The sequence below is a fragment of the Ammospiza nelsoni genome, chromosome 4 (genome assembly GCF_027579445.1).
Source record: "Ammospiza nelsoni isolate bAmmNel1 chromosome 4, bAmmNel1.pri, whole genome shotgun sequence".
Classification (NCBI taxonomy): domain Eukaryota; kingdom Metazoa; phylum Chordata; class Aves; order Passeriformes; family Passerellidae; genus Ammospiza; species Ammospiza nelsoni.
Window position 1 is genome coordinate 62,864,587 of NC_080636.1, and position 20,860 is coordinate 62,885,446.

The 20,860-nt window shown below is 41.2% G+C and overlaps 1 protein-coding gene across 14 annotated transcripts in view; it reads right to left on the reverse strand.

Annotated features, from left to right (window-relative positions):
* Positions 1–20,860, reverse strand: part of EPHA5 (EPH receptor A5) — a 228,349-nt gene that overhangs the window by 73,444 nt on the left and 134,045 nt on the right. For 7 of the 14 annotated variants that reach the window (XM_059471343.1, XM_059471342.1, XM_059471338.1 and 4 more), the window contains 3 exons: positions 11,544–11,668; positions 8,570–8,729; positions 4,425–4,530 (listed from right to left, as the gene is read on the reverse strand). In XM_059471343.1, coding sequence (XP_059327326.1) covers positions 4,425–4,530; positions 8,570–8,729; positions 11,544–11,668 — 391 coding nt within the window. The remainder of the gene's footprint in view (positions 1–4,424; positions 4,531–8,569; positions 8,730–11,543; positions 11,669–20,860) is intronic. The other 7 variants (XM_059471347.1, XM_059471344.1, XM_059471339.1 and 4 more) reach the window with 1 other exon arrangement.

The following is a 20,860-nucleotide window of genomic DNA, read 5'->3' on the forward strand; positions in this document are numbered from 1 at the left end:
CAAGGATGGATACGCTGGTGTTAGAGCCTCTAATTGCCAATACCCAGGTGGCAAGATTTGTCTTTGCTTTGTCTTTCAGAGGCTAGCTCCTTGCCAGAAGGAGACTTTCTATATATGCACGACACAGGGTGAGGAGGAGTTTTTTGCTGCTTCAAATTTTTTTTTCCCCTAAGTTCTATGAAAAACTCCCTCTGGTTCTTTGGAAGATCACTTGAGATGGAAAGGTCATCCATAATGGGTAGTTGGCTATAAATGCAGATGCACAGTTGACTTGGCTGTTTTGAACAGCTTTTGCAAACATGCACAGCATTGACCTAATATCTTCCCCACTTTACTCTGTAAAAGCTCATGCTTTTGTTCAGTGCTATGAAGTTTGAAAGCTTGAGGGACTGGAGGGACCAGCAGTCTCTTAACACTGACCCTAAGACCTTGTCTGTTTTGCAAAGAGGGCTGGGTTTGAAGGACAAAAGAGGGGTACTACTCTGGAGCAGTTGTCTCCTCCCCAGACTGCTGAAAACCTGGCTCTTGACCTCAGTTTGTAGGGAGAAAGAGACTGATACCACACAGCAAAAACTGAGGCACTTTACTGCTCCCTGTGAGATGGAGTGCAAAGATCTTTGTCACTGGACTGTCTGACACAGACTTTAAAACAAAAGTCAGTAATGATTTTAGATTAATACATACTTCAGTCAGGAACAGTAATGGTAACAGACATCTAATTCATGCATTGCTAGGAAAGCAAAATTTATAGATTTGCTCTAGCTGTAAAATGCACAGCACTTCTGAGAATACATAATCTCAACAAAACAGAGATAATAACAACTCTGTGTTCTTTAATAAAATACTTGTAGCTGGTTTAATAATAGATTTTCAATCCACTTCTCTTTTTTATGCTGAGACAACTACAGTCTGATTTAGTGAATCTCTTTGATTTGTAATCCCAATTGTTATATTATTAATATGTCCTTGATGCAAGGAGCAGGATAACTTAAAAAAGTGATCAGCTATTTGGCTTGGCATTTATGACCTTGGTCAGAGGACGTGTTATTTACAGGAAGTTTTCTGGAGCATCTGCAAGTGAATCAGCTCTGAAATGCAGCTTAATTGTTTAGGGCAGAGCACATTTAGTTTCAAATTCCCAGGAATCTCCAGCTTCAGACGCAAAGTGCATTTCCACAGATGGACGCTGACATGTGGAAATGCCACCACGGCTACTGTTCAGCTGACCTTTGGTTAGGGCCAGCTGCCAACGGGAAATGCCAAGCTGTTACTTACATTCATTCAAAAGAGGCCAGAAAACTGCAGAGACCTGAAAGCAAAGAAAAGAGGACAGAGGTGTGGCCCTGCCTTTGGGAACCTAGCAATAACTAAAAAGCCTGCAGACTCCAGCAAACTCCTCAGCCCTGTGACTGAAACTCCTCACAGAACTGCCAGGAGCAGGACGACATTCACCTCGTGCTGCAGAGCTGCTCTCAAGCCTCTGCTTGCTGCAGCCTGGGACTGCGGAGGAGATCTGCAAAGAGGTGCCATACAGCATCCTAGGGAGGAGGAGTATCCTGAGGTGTCCAGGACTTCTCAGGAACCTGGGAGCACCCTGAAGCCAGCACAAAGCAATCTGTTTTCAAGAGCAGGTCAGGCTATGTCTTCAGCGCTGCAGAGCAAGATGGTTTTTCTCCTTCTCCTGCTCACTTACATCAACAGAAAAGACAGAGCCTGGGCTTTGCACAGCTTGCTTGGTGTGGCAAGCAGTAGTGATTCCAGCTGGAGTTCAAAATAGCTGTTTTCCTAATAGCAAATACAGGAAAGAATTAGGAAAGAAAATGCAACCCCCCTGGAACCAGGCACTGGAACAACACAACCACTCCAGAGGTTTAATAGGAAAACATCTCCCAGAAACAGGTTAACTGCTTCAGAAAGGGATTATCCCATGACTTGGAACATGTTTATTGTCCCTGCTGTCACAGCAGGAGAGTTAGTCCACAAATTGTCTTGAATTCCTGTCCAAGGCAAAGCAGCATGAGTAACACATCTCCCTGGCATCTCTGCTTTCTTCCAAATCAGAGCAATTTCTTTGTTTTGTTTAATTTCAAATAGTCTGTCATCTTTCTGGATTTTTGGGGTTTATTTTGCTGTTTTCACAAGTCACTCAATGTACTAGATAAGCTTTAAAATTCATGGGAAGTCAAACTGGCAGAGAAGTCCTGTGGTTTTGAAGCCAATTTTCTGATAATGGACCAAACCTTTGTGTGGGAGGCTTCTCCACCAGTTCCAAATGAAGGACTGTGGTCTTTTCAGTTAGGGGAAGGGTTGAAAAGATAAAAATGGATGAGAAGTTCCTTGTGCCTACCCTTTCCAGACATCCGGCGTGGCACCATGGAGAATGTTCCAGAAACCTGCAGCTGCCCTGGTGTCCACAGAGGGAAGTGTGGGTACAAGGTAGGAGGACTAAGGTAGCAGCAGAGGCAGCAATAAAACTCTAGCCAAAGGACACAAGGGCTTTCATAAGCATGCCAAGAGATAAAGAGCTAAGAGGAAGCACATCCTGGAAAGCACTTTAGGCAAGAGAACAGAAAGATGTAACTAATGAGAACTGCTGACAAATGGCTCAGGGTTTGCAACTGCTTGCTGAGACTAGAGAGAGTAGCAGAGAAAAGGAGACTTGCAAAGGTATACCCTCCTCAGAGTGGTACTGAGCCCTTGCCAGCGACTGTGGGAGAGCAGGAGCTACTGGCAGCCACACAGTTCTGATTCCCTATGGCCACAGAGGGATGTACATTGCCCCCCCTGTCACTCAGCCCCCAGACCCTTCCTTGCAGAGGGGCCAGGTTACACCCACAGCTTCCCTACAGTCACAGAGGCATTCTCCTTTGCACCAATACAAGCACACATCCGGGCTGGGCAAAGCCAAGGTTCACATCCACCTGCTCTGACTGAAGAGGAACTTCAATCACAACCTCTAGGCTTTAAGGAGAGACTTGAATCCTGTCTAGAGTGTTCAGAGCCAAGTCTTCTGACTACAGCTTTCCTGTAGGCCCTGGTGTGAATTGCCCATTGACTCATGCCTCTCCCTCTCTGCTGCTGCATGCCTCTCATGCAGACAGGAGCATTTACTTTTTCATTTTTAAGCCCAACAAGTCACTCAAAGCAGACAACAGGAGCTCGAACAGCTGAGCTGGAAGAGACTGTCAGTCTCTGACCTTGACTGGAGATGAGTCTGGCAGCACACTTACCTTTCAAGACAGGAAATAACTGCGTCCGTGTCCTTCCACGGATGCCTTATGCCTGGGGACAGAGTTGCTCAGCCTGGCAGGATTTCACTGCTCTGCATTTGCAGACTATCTTACCTCCTCTGGGAAATAAGACCCTCAACTAACTCAACCAAATTCAGTGCTGTTCCTCTGCATCTGTAACATCTCTTAATGTTTACAATATCCTATAAATCAGAGACACCGTGCTAGACCTGAGCTTAGGACAGACCTGTATCATAAAAGCAACTGTGAGCTGATGGGTACCTTAGAAGCATAAATGTTTATTTTGCACTGAAAACAAATTCAGCCTTATCAGTAGATGTACTTCACAAAGCTTTGTGGAGTACTTCACATATGCATGGAGGATGTTGCATTGTTTGACTACTGCCACTAAAAAAAGGTACTAATATACATGTAGAATATGAAAAAAGTGCCTTCCATGCTGGCTGCCAAACAAGTTTTATGTTGCAGTACAAACTTTTCCTGATACAAGCCAGATTTTGCCCCAGTACCACAATCTCCTGTTCAGCAAAAAATTCCATCAACTTCCATTAGAGTTGTCAAAGATGGTATAGTCCAGGCTTTCATCACTTGCCTATGTTTAAGCACATGAGAAGTCAATGGGATGGTTTGAGGCAGTGTCTCCCTCTGTGGGGGAAGCTCTCTGTAGGATTTACTAACGCTTGGGGGACACATTAGTATCGTACACATGAGAAATGAAATCCAGATTTGACCAAAATATGGGGCATTTGGCCATTTCAGTGGCTTTATTCTCATTTTCTTTGCAAGTGTTTTCCTGAAGTTTTCTCCATGAGCAAAGTCCATTGCAAGCTCTGAGTACAAACATATGGGGGTGAAGATATTTTACCTGTAATAAAACGTTCTGCTTATTTTTAAAGGAATGTGAAAACAGTCCTGGGAGAATCAAGTAAAATAATCAGGGCCAGCCCATACACAGATGAAAATCATTGGGAAGTGAACTACATCTGTGAGAGCGCCTTTGTCATTCCTGCTTGTCCAAACAGATCAATCAGCCCACCCTCGTGCTGTTTTACAGTGCTACCGCTTGACAGCTTTGTTCACATGCTGCTTTTGCCTAAATCACACTAATCAGCTGGTCAGATAAAAGTTATTGCAAAAGTTGAAGAAGTATAAATACGCAGCTTCTTCTCTTACCTTCCGCTGAGAAGGAAACCGATAACAACAGCCAGCAGAATGACTCCCACTGTTACAGACACAACAATTATAGGAATCTGGCTCTGGTCGCTGGATGCAGCTACTGCTGAGATGAGAAACAGAAAATGAAGATTAGGGTTAAAATGACAGTCAGCACTCATATGAGTCTTTCTAGTGAGGCTGCCAGCAAGGTTTCAAGTCTTACCAGTTCATTTATTCTTTTACAGTTTGTGTTTTCCCCCTTTTGCTGTCTGTTTCTAGTTTGGAAAGGATATGGGTGGAAAGGAAACAAAACCACATGCAACACTAAGCCAAAAACCCAACAAGATTCCATCTCATTGCTCAATTCAGAAACCAAAGCATTGCAGGATGCAGCCTTCGAGTTTGTGAACTCAAGTTTTTCTCCCTGAGCTAGCTGCATTAGAAATCAGAGATAAAAGATGAAAACCCAACAGGCTCTCATTTGGATGAAAACTCAACAGTCAGAGAGAACATTTATGGAATGTTATTGCTAACAGACACAAGAAAAATCTACAAGATAAAAAGAATTACCTGCACTTCAAGAAGCTATAAAAAATTATAAGCTAACCTCTTTGTGGCATCTCTATTACATGGCTGTGAAGTGCCCTCTGTAAAACAGGAATCTGCTAAGACATGTACATTGGTTGGTCTTTTTATTGGCCAAAACTTGGGGAAGCAAAACTCTTCCAGTCTGTGCCTTGTAAGGAGCCCTCCTGCCAAAAGGCAGGAGACTAAACTGGTGATAAAGATGCCAGCAGAAAAGTCAGGAGAGCTGATTGAGAACTGACTTTTGACATGGGTCAAATAAGAGCAGGTGACCAAGCTCCTGTAGGCTGTAAAATGGAAACGCTAATACCACTTGTATCTTGTTTATCTGCCCTACTTGGCAGGGGAGGAGCCCATTTCCCCCAGGGGTTTGTACATGGGGCTCCCCAAGCACAAACCAAAGTGTCCTCACCTTGCCCTCTTTGCTGCCAGCTTATTTAACGGCAAGCATATAACCACCCCAGGGTACAAACCTCACATCCTCCCTGCAAAACCAGCTCCCTGGCACAGGAACCACTGCTCTGTGGGGGAAAACCTCATTATAGCTCTTAACCTCGTGCCAGCCCAGGATGAAGCTCCATCCACCCCAGAGAGCAGCAGGAATTGACTGCGTACTGAAGAAGCCTTTAACTAAATGATTGAACTAAAAAAGGGTCCTTAGCACAGGATTAACGTTATGAAGGCTATAAAATAACTGAATATAGTCCCATATTAATTGTTAAAGGAAAGGAAAGACAGAAAGGTATGACATTAAACATTGATCTGCACTGGGCTTCAAGCAGCTCTTCATATGGGAGCTCTCTGGTGCTTAACCATTGGCAGGGTGGACCTGCTACAGCAGAGTAAGTGATTTCAGAAGGACTGGTCCTGACACTTTAAATATTTCATGCTAACTGCTCCAATCCCCTGCCATCATCCAGAGATTTTATAAGCCTCACAAAGTTATTGGGGCTCCTTAAGATGGTGTTTTACTGCTTTCTTGACAAAATAATTAAAAAGAAAAACATTTAAAGGAGAACATTAAGCAGTGATTGGTGGTTTTTTGCACAGCTCAAGGGATGGGGAAATGAGATAAATTCTACTGTGATCTATGGCAGATGAAAAGCCTGAACTCATAAGCCAAGCTGGGGCTTGCTGCCATTCAAAGTCAGGGACACACACACATCCCCCCTGCATTACCCCTTCCCAGCTTGGTGATATGTTCCTGCTCCTGCCCATCAGGACCAGCTAGATTAGCTCACCAATCCAGCCAAAACCCAGCTCTTTGCAAAGTTAGTTTTTGGGGCTAGACGAGCTTGGTGGCATTTGGAAAGGATGAAGCAACAAATGGATACACCCAGCAGCACCTTCTACTCAAAATAATTCTGCTGAAAATTGAAGCCTTGGCTGCTTCATGGTGCTTTGCAGAATTGCACAAGCAGGGCAATGTAAAAATTCTCAGATTCTGGAAAAAGAGGGAAGTCCAAAACAGCTTACAGCTTTCCTCCATTGCATTTCTTGGGCTGTTGTTGTATAATTCCTCCAAATATATTAAAACTAACTACAGAAACCTTGTGAACTGGAAACAAAACCTATTGTTCAGTCCAAACGAATTGGAAATAGTTTTTGTTTCTCAGAACAGCCACTGAAAGGGTTTCATCTGTGCTTGAATAAAAATCATTTGCTTTGGCTCTAACAAGAAGTTCAGATTCGTACTCTGATCTAACAGTGAGATTTCGATCTGTGCTTACTTTCAAAATCTCCAGGATGTGCAGGAAAGCAGTGGGAGTCTGGTCACACTCCTGACACTAATATTGACTTTATATAGGGCTTTGGGGAAAAAAAATGCTTTTTATAAGGTTTTAAATGTCAAACAGAGCTGCATTTTGCAAGATACTGAGGCTTACATTGTATTTCAATCCTATTAAGTGTTAAAGAATCTGGTTAAGTCTGGCCTCAGCCAGAGCTTGAGCCCAACAGAAGAACAATTCCCATTCCCAAACTTGGGACAATGTAGTAGGTGTTCCTCTGACTATACCAGCAACTCCTCAATATCAGAGAAGTACCTATTCCTCTGCCTTTAAAATGTGAAAATGACTGGGATGTGGGTAGGACTAAATGACCCATAGAATTTCTAGTGTTTAAAAGTCTTTCCACATGATGTCCTTCAAAAGTCCTGATTAACACAGATACTTACATGATGGGCTTGATGAAAGTGCCATTATTTTTGGACCAGGATCATAGGTAATAGATCAAATGTGCCTATATTTCATGTGTTACTCATTAATAGACCAGAGCACTATTACTCAAACAACTCTAAGCTAGAAACTTTCCAACTGAGAAAAACTACACAGAATAATTTTTTGGCGTAACATGATTTGGTTGCTACTTATAGAGCACAATTAATGGTTAATACAATAAGAAATACATTAAATACACTGTCCTTACTGCATTAATCTTTGCAGTGTGATGCAATTTTCACTGTATTAGCTTAATCTCTGGCTCCACAGCTACATTTGCACATGTATAATGACTCCTTGAAAATCTATTACAACTTCAAAGGCAGCATGCACTGAAAAGACAACTTGGCATCTTCTCCTCAAAGATGATGAATTTTAAATAAACTGGAGTGACAGTAATCAAAGTATTTATGAATTTAAATTTCCAAGGAAAACACAGCAAACAGTTCCTTTCCCACAGGAACGATCAGAGTATTTCCAGCATAAAATTCCTCTTCCATGCACACAGTATAAAAATTAATAAATGACAGCTGTACAAACTAATAGAGAGAAGACATATTTTCTGGTGGACAAAATCGTACTTGACACCTTGGCAAAATTCTGTATTTGGGACAAAAAGAATTTCCCCACAGCTGTGCCTAAACACAGAAGAAAGAGCAGCTGAGCCTCCATGTGCCTCAGGAGTTCACCCTGCCACAGAATCTATTCCAGAATCTAGCCCTGGATAAGTTTCATTAAAAAAAAAATTAAAGAAAATTTAAAAACCCACAAATGTAACAGGCCAAGAAGAAGTCCTGCACCTGCAGTGCACATTTTTTACAATTTCTGATTACGAGTCAACCTCTTTTTCTTGAGGCTGTGGCCTTGGCAGCCAACAGAAACAACCTTTTAACTTGACAGGAACTTTCCCCAAAAAACACAAAAGACACTAATGCTGGTTCAACCCTTCCCCTTGCAGAGAAGCACCATTTGAGGATTTTTTCCCCCAGATGGGGAAGACAGCTAAGCATCCTCTGCAGCCTGCCTTTAAGGAGGAGGTCCCATTCCCTCTGTCCCTCCTGAGAGGAACGACTCTCTTACACCAGGCTCCTGTAAACACAGGATTTTTCTAAGCATGGAAAGCCATGAATCTCTGAAGCCTGAAGATCTCCTGCCCTCTCTGAAGCCTGAAGATCTCCTGCCCCACCACGAGGAAGCAAAAGACAGATAAGCCAAGTGCAGAGTCACAACATGCCCGGCGTTTCCCAAGTCAAGGGATGAAGCAATCAAAGGAAGCGCTCTGTGCAGAGGTATCGATCCCTGACGTGTTTCAGGGCAGCCTTTCGGGGACAGGGGCTGGCAGCAATGAGAAGCACTTACACACTGGGCTGGTCTCGAACTCGAAGCGGCGGCTGAAGCCCCCATAGCCGGCGGCCGTCCGTGCCCGGATCTGGAAGACGTACGCCGAGCCGGGCTTCAATCCATCTGCCGTGATCGCCGTCTCCTTGGACTTGATGATGGTGTAGCTCGTCTCCTGGTCCTTTTCCCAACACCCCCCCCCGAAAACCACAAAGTTCAAACACACACAGAATGGCTCTCAGAGAAGACAGACTCTTAACAACCCCCAGAGAAACACAAAAGATGACTGAAGCATGCATTTTTGAGGATTTCTGCCTCAAAACTCCCTCCCTCTCTGAAGGTCCTTTCTGCAATACAAAATCTGAGATCTGATTTTCTCTTTTTATAATCAATGATTCTGGGAGGCACACAACCAACATCTGCCGTAGAAGCAGCTTTCCCCTGCTCAGGATGTACATGGCCTGGGGCAATGGAAAGGTTTATCATACAGAGATCAATCCCAAGGCACAGGGAAGATAAAACAAGTCCCATTCCCTTAAAAAAGGATTTTGATTTACACCAAAACGGCTTCCCAGTAGTGTAAGTAAGCCTAAAAGAGAATAATATATTACACACTATACAACTTTATGCCTGCATTTCTAGAACCATGAATAAGACCTTGGGAAGAGAATAATAAACCGAAACTCCAGGAAAATACCTAATTTTTGCATGGTTCTTTTGAAGCAATGAACTTGAAGAAAAATTGATGAAATAAATCTTCATCTACATCAGTTTCTAATGTGAAACAGTTCCAGTTCTTTGATTAAAGTTTTGTTGAAATGCTAAGTAATTACTCTTAGAATTATTTACTGTAACACATAATCTAGACAAGAGCTCATAAATTAAGGTCTACAAATTTGGAGACTGCTTTTTATTCACCATATCTTCTCAGATCCAAATTATTATGAGTTAAACCAGAGTTTTTAGTAGTTCCTTACCAAGATTTCTGGATAGCTCTTAGAATCTGAGTTAATTTTTCTTTTTTTTTTAAATTTAATAGCCAACTTCCCATTGACAGCAATATGCCTGGCTGAGGTGCTAGGAATTTCTTAAATGTAGGATTACAAAATTTCTCAATTGATGCCTGTTTTGGACAAATGTGTACACACACACATACACACACGCATATATAAATATAAATATATGTGCCCTTTTTTTTCTTATTAAGGAGTGATCCCTCTTACAGGAATGCAATCTGAAAAAACTCAGTTTTCCGAAACATTTAATATAAATGTTCTTGTCCCTTGGAAATGAATATGAATTTACCCTTATGAAGGACTGAAAACTGAAAGAATATAAATTATAGTAGCAACAAAGAAAAAGGATTAAGGGCAATATCCCCAGCCTATCTCAACTACTGGTTAAAAGCAGTAAGTGAATATTAGGTCACATCTTTGCCTGTATGTCAGCCAATTAACTTTTCAATACACTATTGGCTCTGCAAACACTTGGACTCTTGAGCTTTTCTATGGAAAATACAAAGCTTCACTCTCAGCTTGAAGAAAATAAATCAAGATAGCATAAACTTGGACTGGCTGGAACTATCTCTCCACAAAGGACTCACTCTTGAAGAACAATTTGCTGAAGCTATTTGAGACTAGTTCTGGATTGCAAATACAACATTTTAAATCCTCTCTCCTACCAACTTTTTTGAAAACAAACTAAGGAAAATGAAGAAATAAATGTTTTGGGTTTTTTTGTTTTTTTTTTTTTTTTTTTTTCATTTTAATTATTTGCTTTATCTTTTTTTTTGGTTTCTAAAAGCTGTTCTTCCCAAGCCATTCCATGGTAAGGGTTCAATGTACCCCAACAGCCATTCGAGCAAGTTAATAAATAATTAGTGATGGATTATTTCCTGAAACAAAACAATTCTTGCATGTACCTTAATATTCAGCCCTATTTAAGTCACTCACATATCTATTTCACAAGCTCCCTCATCTGCAAAAATAATGTTAATTTTATTTTGATGGAGAAGATTTATGAAATTCTTTCCCCTGTTTGCATGGACTGCTTGAGCAGGTCCTTCCCATGGTCAGAGAAAGAAGACAGAAGGAGTAAAGATCTAATCCTGGTCCATGTTGAACAATTTCACCTGGATCACAGACAGACCTAATGGAATATCTTCTTTAAAACAGAAATTCAACCCCCAAGTGAATTGTGACTCAATTTCATTATTTCCCTCTTGTTTTCATACAGAAAGCCCGAATGTTTCTGAGGAAAAAAGGACACCTTACAATTCCAGCTAAGGTAAAAAAAATGTTATTCAGTCAAATCCTGAAAACTTGATTTTTGGAAATCTAAGATTTCTAGAGATTTAAGGCCATATCACTCAAAATACAAATACCCAAAATATTTGATAAAGTGCATTTGGAACCATTTTCATTTAAACAACATTAATTTTGCAGGAAAATAACAAGTCACCATTTGAAATGAAGACTAGGAGGGGCAAGTTTTGTGGGGAGACTGCTTCCCTTTAAACTGAGGGAAAGCCTCAGTTTTTAAGCTTTTTAAGCTTAAGATGACCTTCTTCATATCAGAGCACATGCAGTCTCTCTCCAGAAGCCCCTTCTCCTCTCCTTTCACAGTGGATGGAAAATCAAGTGAGAAATTGAAATACCAAAGGCAAAGTATTTTGCCTGATGTTTCTGGGAGGAGACAGATGCTCAGTCCCCATCCCCTTCTATTTTTAACAAATGAGCAGGCTCTATCTTAATGTGATAAGGCTGGAGAGGAATCTGACATGCGGATTTAATGTATTTGTTCAAGAGAAGTGGCACACTAATGGAAAACAACACCCTCATTTCAAGTCTTCCTAATCATTTACTGCAAAATCAATCTGACATTGATTTATGCATAAAATCTCTCCATTCCCTTCCATGACTCAAATAATAATAACTAAAAGAAGAAAACAATAAAGAGAAGGTACTTGGGAAGCTCAGCAATCAGTCCATCACACCTTTTCAAAATATTTGATTTCGTATTCCAGGATGATGCCATTGGGTCGATCTGGCTCCTGCCAGGAAAGGGAGATGCTATTTTTAGTTATCTTCCCTTTTTTCACAGTACTGACTGGAGAAGGTGCTGCAAGACAGGAGAAAAACAGAACAGACGAAAACCATGGTTAGTAAGATGGTCGGCCTCAGCCAAAGTCAAACTCATCAGTGCATGCTCAAGCACAAGGCAATCCCCAGCTACTGCAGATCAGTGGAGTCTGTTTTCACCTTGGTGGCATTTGCCCATTTTTAACAACTGGACTTGCACAGATTTGTGGTAGCATGACCACGAAGGCAAAGTAATAACATGAACTTCTATCACAGCTTACACATCGACCCCATCTTTTCAAGCAATTTTCAAGCACATCAAACCCACACCTTCTCTTTTCAAATGTGTCAGGAGTCTATGTTATCAGAATTACATCCTGATTATGCTTTGCTTTCTTTTGCCTGCTTTCAAGCCAGATATTTTTCAGAATACCTTAGATTACATGGGCTCCTTAACTATTTTTGGATTTTAAGTAGTTTAAGCCCAGGCATCTTTCAGCCCCTTCCTTTCAGAAGCAAGGAATATTACAACCTTTATAATTCAATTGCTCTCTATAAATATCACTGGGGTGTTGCAGGCTCACATAGTGATGCTAATTCCTTGCAAATGGCAAAAGATTTTAATGGCAATCACAGTTTGGAAGTTCTCAGTGTGCTTGGGGAAGCCACAGCATGAGAGCAGCCATACAAGCTCTGCTCATTATTTTAAGATGCAGCCCTGAAAGGTTATCTGCCATTTGCAGCGCACATGAGCATCAGAAATAGGCTTGATCCTTTGTATTCAGTCCGAGGTCTGCAGAGACTTTCTAAGTTGTGGTTGCTGCCCCCCCTGGCAGCTCTCCAGCAGAAGCTGCTGCGGGCAATGCAGCCCTAACACCCCAGGTGTTTCATGCCAGTGATTGTGAAACAGCACTGAGTGAAAAGAAAAGGGGATGGGAGAAACTCATGGTCTCCCATTTGCAGGGCCAAGAGCAGCTTCTCCAGGGACAAAAACAGGCCATGCCTGGATGAGGGATTTTAACTCGCCCTCCTGCAAGGATGACAGGGGGCCTGAGGAGACCCATGCCAAAGACTTCTGTGGCCATGTGGGGAATGGAATGGAAAGAGCAACAACCACATTTCATCTTCCAAAATGTATTTGGAACTATAGAAAACAATTTCTTCTATATGCAGGACTAGCTAATTATCTTAACACTATAAAAACCCCAACCCATTAAGTAAAATAAAGACAACAAATACAGTAGTTTTTCCAGGCCTGATTTTAAGCCAAAAACTAAGGGAAGAGCTCCAGACAATTGTTCTTGGACTGAAGGCTAGCATCAAGACTTCTCTGTTATAGCAAATTGCCACATCTCAGTCTTGCATCAGCCCTAGTTTTTTACACTCCTGTTTACTTTCCCCACTTGGCTCTTGAAGGATTCTGAAAGGTGTTGGCTATTTCCAAACTGTTTTCTGCTGTAGAGCTGGCATCAAGCTGTACAGACCCTGTCTGCTTTTTAACTGTGCATCCACCACTGTGCTCACAACTGCTCCACTGAGTGAGTAAAATCCACCTTGATTTCACCATGACCACATTGTTTATGCAGGCACTGCATGGTGATCACCAACAATTTTTCAACTGCAAAAGTCACCTTACCCCTCCCTGACTGATGCCCTCTACAAGTTTTTGGGCTATGTGAGGGCAAATAATTGAAATACAAACTGCTAATCTGGTAAAGGAATTTCTGTTACTCAGCCCAGGTGCCTGAATAGGCTCTGTGTGTTCACGTGCACAGCAAACTGAGTTGTGCATCTGAGATACAAGATCTGTGAACACATGTACAGTCAGATATATCAGCTCAGAGAAGAGAGAGGGAGTAGGGAGCTCCATCAAAATAGAATGAAGCCCCTTCTAATGCAAGGGAGCTACATAATTTTCAGGGCCATTGGATAACAAGCCTTGCTGTGTGGCGATGGTGCCAAGTAAAAGGAGATTGTACAATCTTCATTATACAGATGATACTGCTCACTTATCATGAGCCACTCAGATGCTACCATGTACAGGGAGGAGCCACCAAAATACTCAAAAAAGGGACCTATGCCCCTCTGATCTCCAATGTCTCCAAATTCCTGCAATGCTTCTCCCATGCTTACAGAGCTGGCAGCAGAGGTCTGGCAGGATAAAGAACATGAGTGCTGAGCATTAAACCATTTTAACCTCCTATTAGCAAAAGTAAATTTGAGAAGAGCAGTGAGGGGAGACCTCAGTTCTCCCTGGTACTGAATGCCTCTCAGGAAGGTGAAAATCATGCAATTCCCAGTATCAAAATCACCTGATCAAACAGTGGATTTTTCATCCACTTTATTGAGGTTTCCTGAAGTGTTTATAGGACTGAGGCTCACAGGTGCTTTACAGCCAAGAAAACAATGTTAGTGCTCCCAAACACTGCTGCAAAACCTTTCCCTTGGAGGTTCAGGGCAGTTTAGCTCTCCTTTATGTGCACCTGCATAGTACAAGACAAAATGCACCACCAGCCTACCCAAACACACCCATCAAACTTCCTACTCCCCTAAATCAGACCATTCCCTTTAAAAAGTGTGTGCAAAAAGCTTGGCTAGTGAGCAGCTACATGGACTTAAATCTCTGGGTGTGCAAGTTCAGTTGTGGCTCACAGAATGCTCTGCTCTACCAGGAAATGGATGGAAGATAAGAAAATGAGTAACCCGACTCTCCAAGTAAATTAGTAGAGGAGTAACCGTATCCTTTTTGAATCTCCTTCAAAAGAAGTGTTAAAGTGTAACCGTGAGATAAAGTCCAATTAAGTAAATTCAATAAATCCCAGCGGTGCTGGCGTGATACAGCAACCACTCTGTATCCTCAATGCACAGAGATTACGATGCCCTGAAGTGAAGGAAGGAAGGTACAAGTATTTTAGAGTTTTCTTTGTCAAACAAAATGTAATTCAATCCAGGCAAGTGGACAAAGTCTGCAATCATTCCATCTTAAAAGCCTGCAACTGGATACTGTGCTATATGATCTCAGAAAAATAAAAGGATTACTTAAGACTTGCTTTTCAAAGGTCACTGCTTCTGCAAGGGCAGCATCCTCTTTGTTGAAAGAAGTCAAACCACAGAGCCCTTCCATTTGGAGTGCAACATGCAAAAAAATAAATTCACGTAAGAGTCAAGATATATAAAGCTGTAATATCCCATGTTTCTTATGTAAGCAGACAGAAGTCTTGTTCAAATCCCTGCCTTGACACAACAAAAGGTAGGTGTACATTGTGAATTGTTCATGTTCTGCGCCTATGCATTAATTTCTCAGCCACACAGTCAAGATCAAAGAGGGATATTACATCATTTATGTTTATGTTTGCCATTTATGAAAACAGCCATGCATGTGATAAAAGCAAACAGAAGATGTAACAAGGTGTGAAATTGCCAATGTACATTTTTGCTTTCCTGAGACCAAAAATTAATCAGGAAGCAAAGAAAAGCATAGAAAACTGATTCTTCCTTTTTTTGTGTGTGTGTGTTCTGTTTCTAACGTTTCTTAAGAAGAGTAAGGGGTCATACCAAATAAATAAATAAATAAATAAAAGTTTCTGCAGAAGACACACCATTAGTCACATCTGAATAACTACAGGAAATTATTTCACGAGGAACGGACTTTTTAGGACATTTGTTCCTCTGCAACCTTTGATAATGACATTAGCACTGAATTAGCCATCTAGGCACCAAAGGCCGTATTTACAACATACTGTGCTGTGTCCCACTAATAACTGACATACAGTAATGCTTAGTAGAATAAAATGCTAATTGTAGTTGAAGAGAAACCAATGTTATCAGGTGAACAACCACTGTACCAAGACAAAACAGTTTCTACTTTTTATGGTCTGTCTAATGCTCTCTGCAGGCCAATTACTTTTGCCTCGGTATTTTTCACTCTGGCAGAAACAACAGCTAATGGCTCCCCATATTACTCAGTCCCAAAGCCATAACCTTTATCTGTTATTATATAACCGAACAAAATGTTATAATTAATGCACTTAATAAAACCAGGTAAAATTGAAGAAAATAAACCTGTATTAGAAGAGTAGCCACAAGACAAGTAACTCCGGTTATACTTCAAAAGCCTCGTAAATTGTAATTTTTCACTCAGTTTCTAATTTCTTTCTCAGGCCTTTGGTGACTTCAGCATTTGAAGCAAGACTTGCCTTATTCACCAAGTCACACTAAAGGCATTGCAAAAATTGCAGGTGGCTTCAAGCAGTAGGTTAATTTAAAAAATATAGAAATGTTAGTTAAAAGAGAAACACTGAAAGGAGAAGGAAGAAAAATGCTTCCACTGTATTATCTCTTAATTTCTACATAGGAACTTTTAGGGCAACACCCAGTGGCTCTCTTAAGGGCACTTTTACTGTGCGCATTACACCTGGGTCAGAACTTAGGATTTAAGTTATAACTTGTCTTTCATGCTGCAATTTTTCATATCCCAAAGTGCACTCAAGTTTGTCTGATAATGGATTTCAAAACTCTTTGTCCCTTGAGAACAAAGAGTTGCAAACCATGCCTGGCTAGTTAGGCAAACAGGCTGGGCCCCAAGTTTGCAGGTGTTTGCAAGTGTTTTTGAAAACTGAGTCCAGGGAATGAAAGGTCCTTGTACTAAGTAGCATTAAATGCTATTTATATTCTATCTGAGATCTTTTGTAGGACTTCAATCCTGCACAGACCCTAAATAAGGCAAAGAGTTAAATTTTAGCCTCAGGATTAGATTAAATCCAAACACCTTGCCAAATAGGAGCCAAACCCTAAAACATCGTTCGTATATGGAGATAATTTTCTTTTGAATGATTCTTCAAAGCATCTCTTGTGTAGATGGGGACTTCATGTTGGTCCTTTTCACACACCAAATATCAAAATGAGAACACAATCTTCAAACTGCTTTGGCAATGATGTATAATATTTCTTCACAACATCTACGTTCCAAGATGAGCCCCTGAGGTGCCAGGTCTTAGATCTCTTTGCAGTCTGAATTGACATTTTGAATGCCTCTGAAACCTGAGGTGCCCTGACCTGCACCTTGAAACAAAACAGGTCAAACAGGAGAGAGGAACCCAAATGAAGCACTCCATGGCCCTGAGAGAAGGCAGGGCCCCATTTCTGTAATATGAATCCATGACTAATCCAAGCAACCAGATCTGTCTCATTTGAAAAGGGGTGATCTTTCAGGTGGCTCCCATCCTGGTTCCTCTAAGATTCAACACAACTCCTTAAGCTTGACAGCAGGACATGACTTGACACCCAAGCTGGTCATGGCCAAGGTGCTCCCAAGACCTTGCTGCCTCCCAGCTGGACAGAAGATTGGGTTAATGAAAAGTGAAACCCCAGTTGGGTGCCTAATTGTGTTGAAGAGCCTGTTCTTTCTTTGACAAAGCTTTCCTCAGAGAACTTCTCTCTAGGCTTCTAATCCTTGGACCTAAGACACTAGAAAAATCCCTTTGCTAAAGGCAAAGAGTGCAGTGGGGATGCTCTGCTTTTGTGGACACCATGAACCAATGCTTTTAATTACCAGCACTCCCACTACACAGAAGTGCTCTTGTGTTGGTAAACACAAACCAGGGAAAACACTTTCAATTCATACTCACATTAGAGAAATAACAGAAGTAATCTGCATGCAATTTGCATTAGCACAGGGGTGATGGCTCATCTCACTTCTGATCTCTGTTAACAGCTCAGGAGATCTGGGTGGCTATGCACCAATGTAGTCTAAGGCCTCAAGACCTACTGTGCCCCAAAACTCAGTGTTCTTGCAGTAACTGAAGTGTGTTTAGGGCAAGGAGAGGTGTGTGCACACTAAATTCAATAATTCAAGGCTTTCTTTTCTCTGAGTGTTTCCTAAAGGAGCTTGCAAGAGAATCAGCAAAAAGAAAAAACAGAGGAAACCACAGCAACAAGCTAACATCAAGTGACCCACCCATAAGGACCTACTGCTTCTTATGGTAAATCTTTAGATTAACACTCGATATTTTGCTACTCCTGTAAAATGGTTTTAAAATAACAGATAGCAACGAGTGCCTTGCTGCATGTGAAAAATCACTACTGAAATCCTTCCTGCAATAATCTGTGTTATAAAAATGTGTCTGCAAAATATTCTTTGTTATTAAGACCAAGTACTGATTATTGACATATAAATTATGAAAACAAATCCAAAGCTTTAAATGTTTGAATGTAGTCTTTTCCTCTTAATCAAAATATGTTGTTAATTTTGAGACAGCAGGATTCAATACATATTCCTTGAAGGACAGTGGATGCAACTAGTGAAAGCTTTGCCATTCACAAAGTATTTTACTGTTAGAGAATATTTCTAAGACTCACCTACCTAAGTGCCTACTTTTGTGGAAGCAACCCAGGAAGGTGTAGCAACAGCTCACCTCTGGCACTCCTCTCTCTTGCTGACTACATGAGAGTTTCCAAAATTCACCACTTACACAAAAAACAAACAAATAATTTCTACAAAATCTACAATAAGGAAGTTACTTTGTTTCAGGGCTATAATATATTAAAACTGCAACAGGATTACAAACAAAGCCCAAAGACACCACAAAATCTAGGCACTAAACTACAGAGCCTTTGGGGTAAGACTGCCTTGTCATTCCTCATGTGCACACCACCCCATATAGAACAGAGCCAGAATATTCAATGATACCTATCATATATCACTGCCATCTCAAAGAAACACATAACCTTTGGCAAAGCTCTTAAAAGCACATGGTTTCAAAAAATAAATTGGATTCTTGCCATTTGCCTTCTGTTTACAGAGTTGCACGGACACGCTCTTGGCTCCTGCCAATCATGGATGGGAGATGTGAACTTTTGAAGAATGGAAGCTGCCTGCAGATCCACAAAACTGGCAGGCACGAGGCCTGAGGAAAACATGACCAGATATCACAAGAGAAAATTGTGTAATATTGAGCCCACTCATCTCAAAGGAGGGGAAGTATTTCCTCCAGCTTGTTCATCAACAAACACATTCAAGTCCTTAGCAGGAATATTGGTACACAACAGTTTTAAGGAATTTTAAGGACTCTGTATAATGAAGGCTACAAAGAGCACCGTTATCTGTAACAACAATCAAGGTAATTTTTTTCTCTTGAAACCTGGAGGCTTGCAAACACTCGACTGTATTTTGCAGGGTGCAAAGTCCCTTTCGTACAGATACAGGCTGTTTAGAAAAAAATAATTCAAAAAACTGGCCTGACAAGACTGGCCCTGACCATAGCTCATTGTTTGAAAAATTTTTTTCAATTATCAGGCCTAACATACATTCATTTGTATTTACAGCAGCATCAGCCCTGTGTCCTGCAGAGCCAGTTCCTATTAAGCTCCAATTTACTGTGATCCTCAGAAGGGAGAGGGAGACATTAGGGCATCACAAGTTGCCTGGGATTAGGAAAAAGAGGCATCCCTGATATCCCTAGCAGGTACTTGCACTCAAGGCCAATGTGTATCTGAGACAAATATTTGTTGGAGCAGGGATGAGAGCATGAAGAAATATCTTCCCATAGGGTGCAGATCCAGAGAAAATTCCAATACTTGATTTTCTTTTTCTAGCGCCTCTGGAAATCAAGATAGTTTTTCTGAAAGCTGGAGAACAGATTGTGGTTAAGACCAGAGCAAGATTTCTTCACACCACAGAAAAGCTGTAATTTCCCTATATTCCATTAGTGGTTTAGTTGTGAAGCCTAAGAATAAATACTATTGACCTACAAGACTCCCATAAATTCACTCCTAGCAAGGTGATAAGGACTCCAGCTCTGATCCATCAAAGCATTTTTGGAAAATGCTTAATTTTAAGTGCATGAGCGCTACCACTACTGTCAGCATTTTGCTGGATCGTAGCCACAGGGCTCAGCATTTTGCCGTAGAATTCTCATTATTGAGTACATTTATCAGACTAGCTTCCACCACACTAACCAAGGAGTGCCTTCCCTATCTTTAGTACCCTCATCTCTGATTTGCATTTAAGGAAAAACTTCCTTTTAAAAACCACACGCCATTAAGAGCAAAACAAGCCAAACCACAGCTACTGAATTAAATGTAAAATGTACCAGTTCCTGCTCTCCACCATCTCACCTTCTTAATTCCTAAATTGACTCCTTCCTTTGTACAAGACTTGCTGCGTCCTTTTTCTAGCTGTTATCAAACTCTAAACCCAGCAAATTCATAAACCATTTTTAAATTGTGTGGGAAATTTCCGTCTCTGCCAAGCCTGCCACTCTGTATGATACAGCAATCAGTCTTGCTGATGAATTCTAACATTAAAGCCAAATTACTGAACACTCTAGTGAAATTAGGGGCAGCCAAATTAATTCCTTATGTTTCCACTTGAAGAACAGCTACTGAAGAGGTGCATCAGGTCAGAGTGAAGAATAGCCAAAGTACTTAACTGCCACTGTAGCTTGTTTTTGACTTCCTGTGGTGTTTGGTCCCTCTGAATACCACCACTGTTCATATCTCACCTCTCATTCAGAAATGGGAGAACGGAATGAGCCCACCACTTGTCACAGGACCCTGAGCTGGTCACAGCTTTTTAGAACCACAATCCAGACCTCTTCCATAAGTGATTTCCCTAGTGAAGACTGGAAGGCTTGAAATAAAATTCTTAAAAACAAATAAAAATATATCAAACGGGTAATACTGGATCAAACCCCTAAATCAGTAAAACCTCAAAATTACTAGAGCTGAAATTGAAAGGTGTATGTACCTGTGATTATATAAAACCCTTGGTTTGAGACTGACAGTGGATTTTCTGGATCAGAGCAAATGCTGCTTCTACTGTTTCTAAGGGAAATGGCAGACAAATAAAAAAATCTAACAGATCTCACTGTTGCTGCCAGCTGGGACATCCTACACAGTCTTTTGGCACTTAAATGTGATCATGGGCAGTGTTAGTCCTAAAATCTCAGGTTCCAAACATTGAGATGAAGCTAACCACCCAAGTCAACACAAATCCAAGTTTTACTACAGGTGCTTGGGAAAACACCTCTTCATACTATCAAGTGAAATTTGTGTACCTTAAGCTTCCTAAAGCTTTTCCTTCACACCCCTGCAGTGTGAAATGTGAACATGTAATGCCCCTTTGGAAGGAAGGAAGAAGATGAAGCTTCACAGATGGTCTGAGTTGGAAGAGACCTGAAAGATAACCCAGTTCCAAGCCCAATGCCGTGGGCAGGGACACTTTCCAATAGAC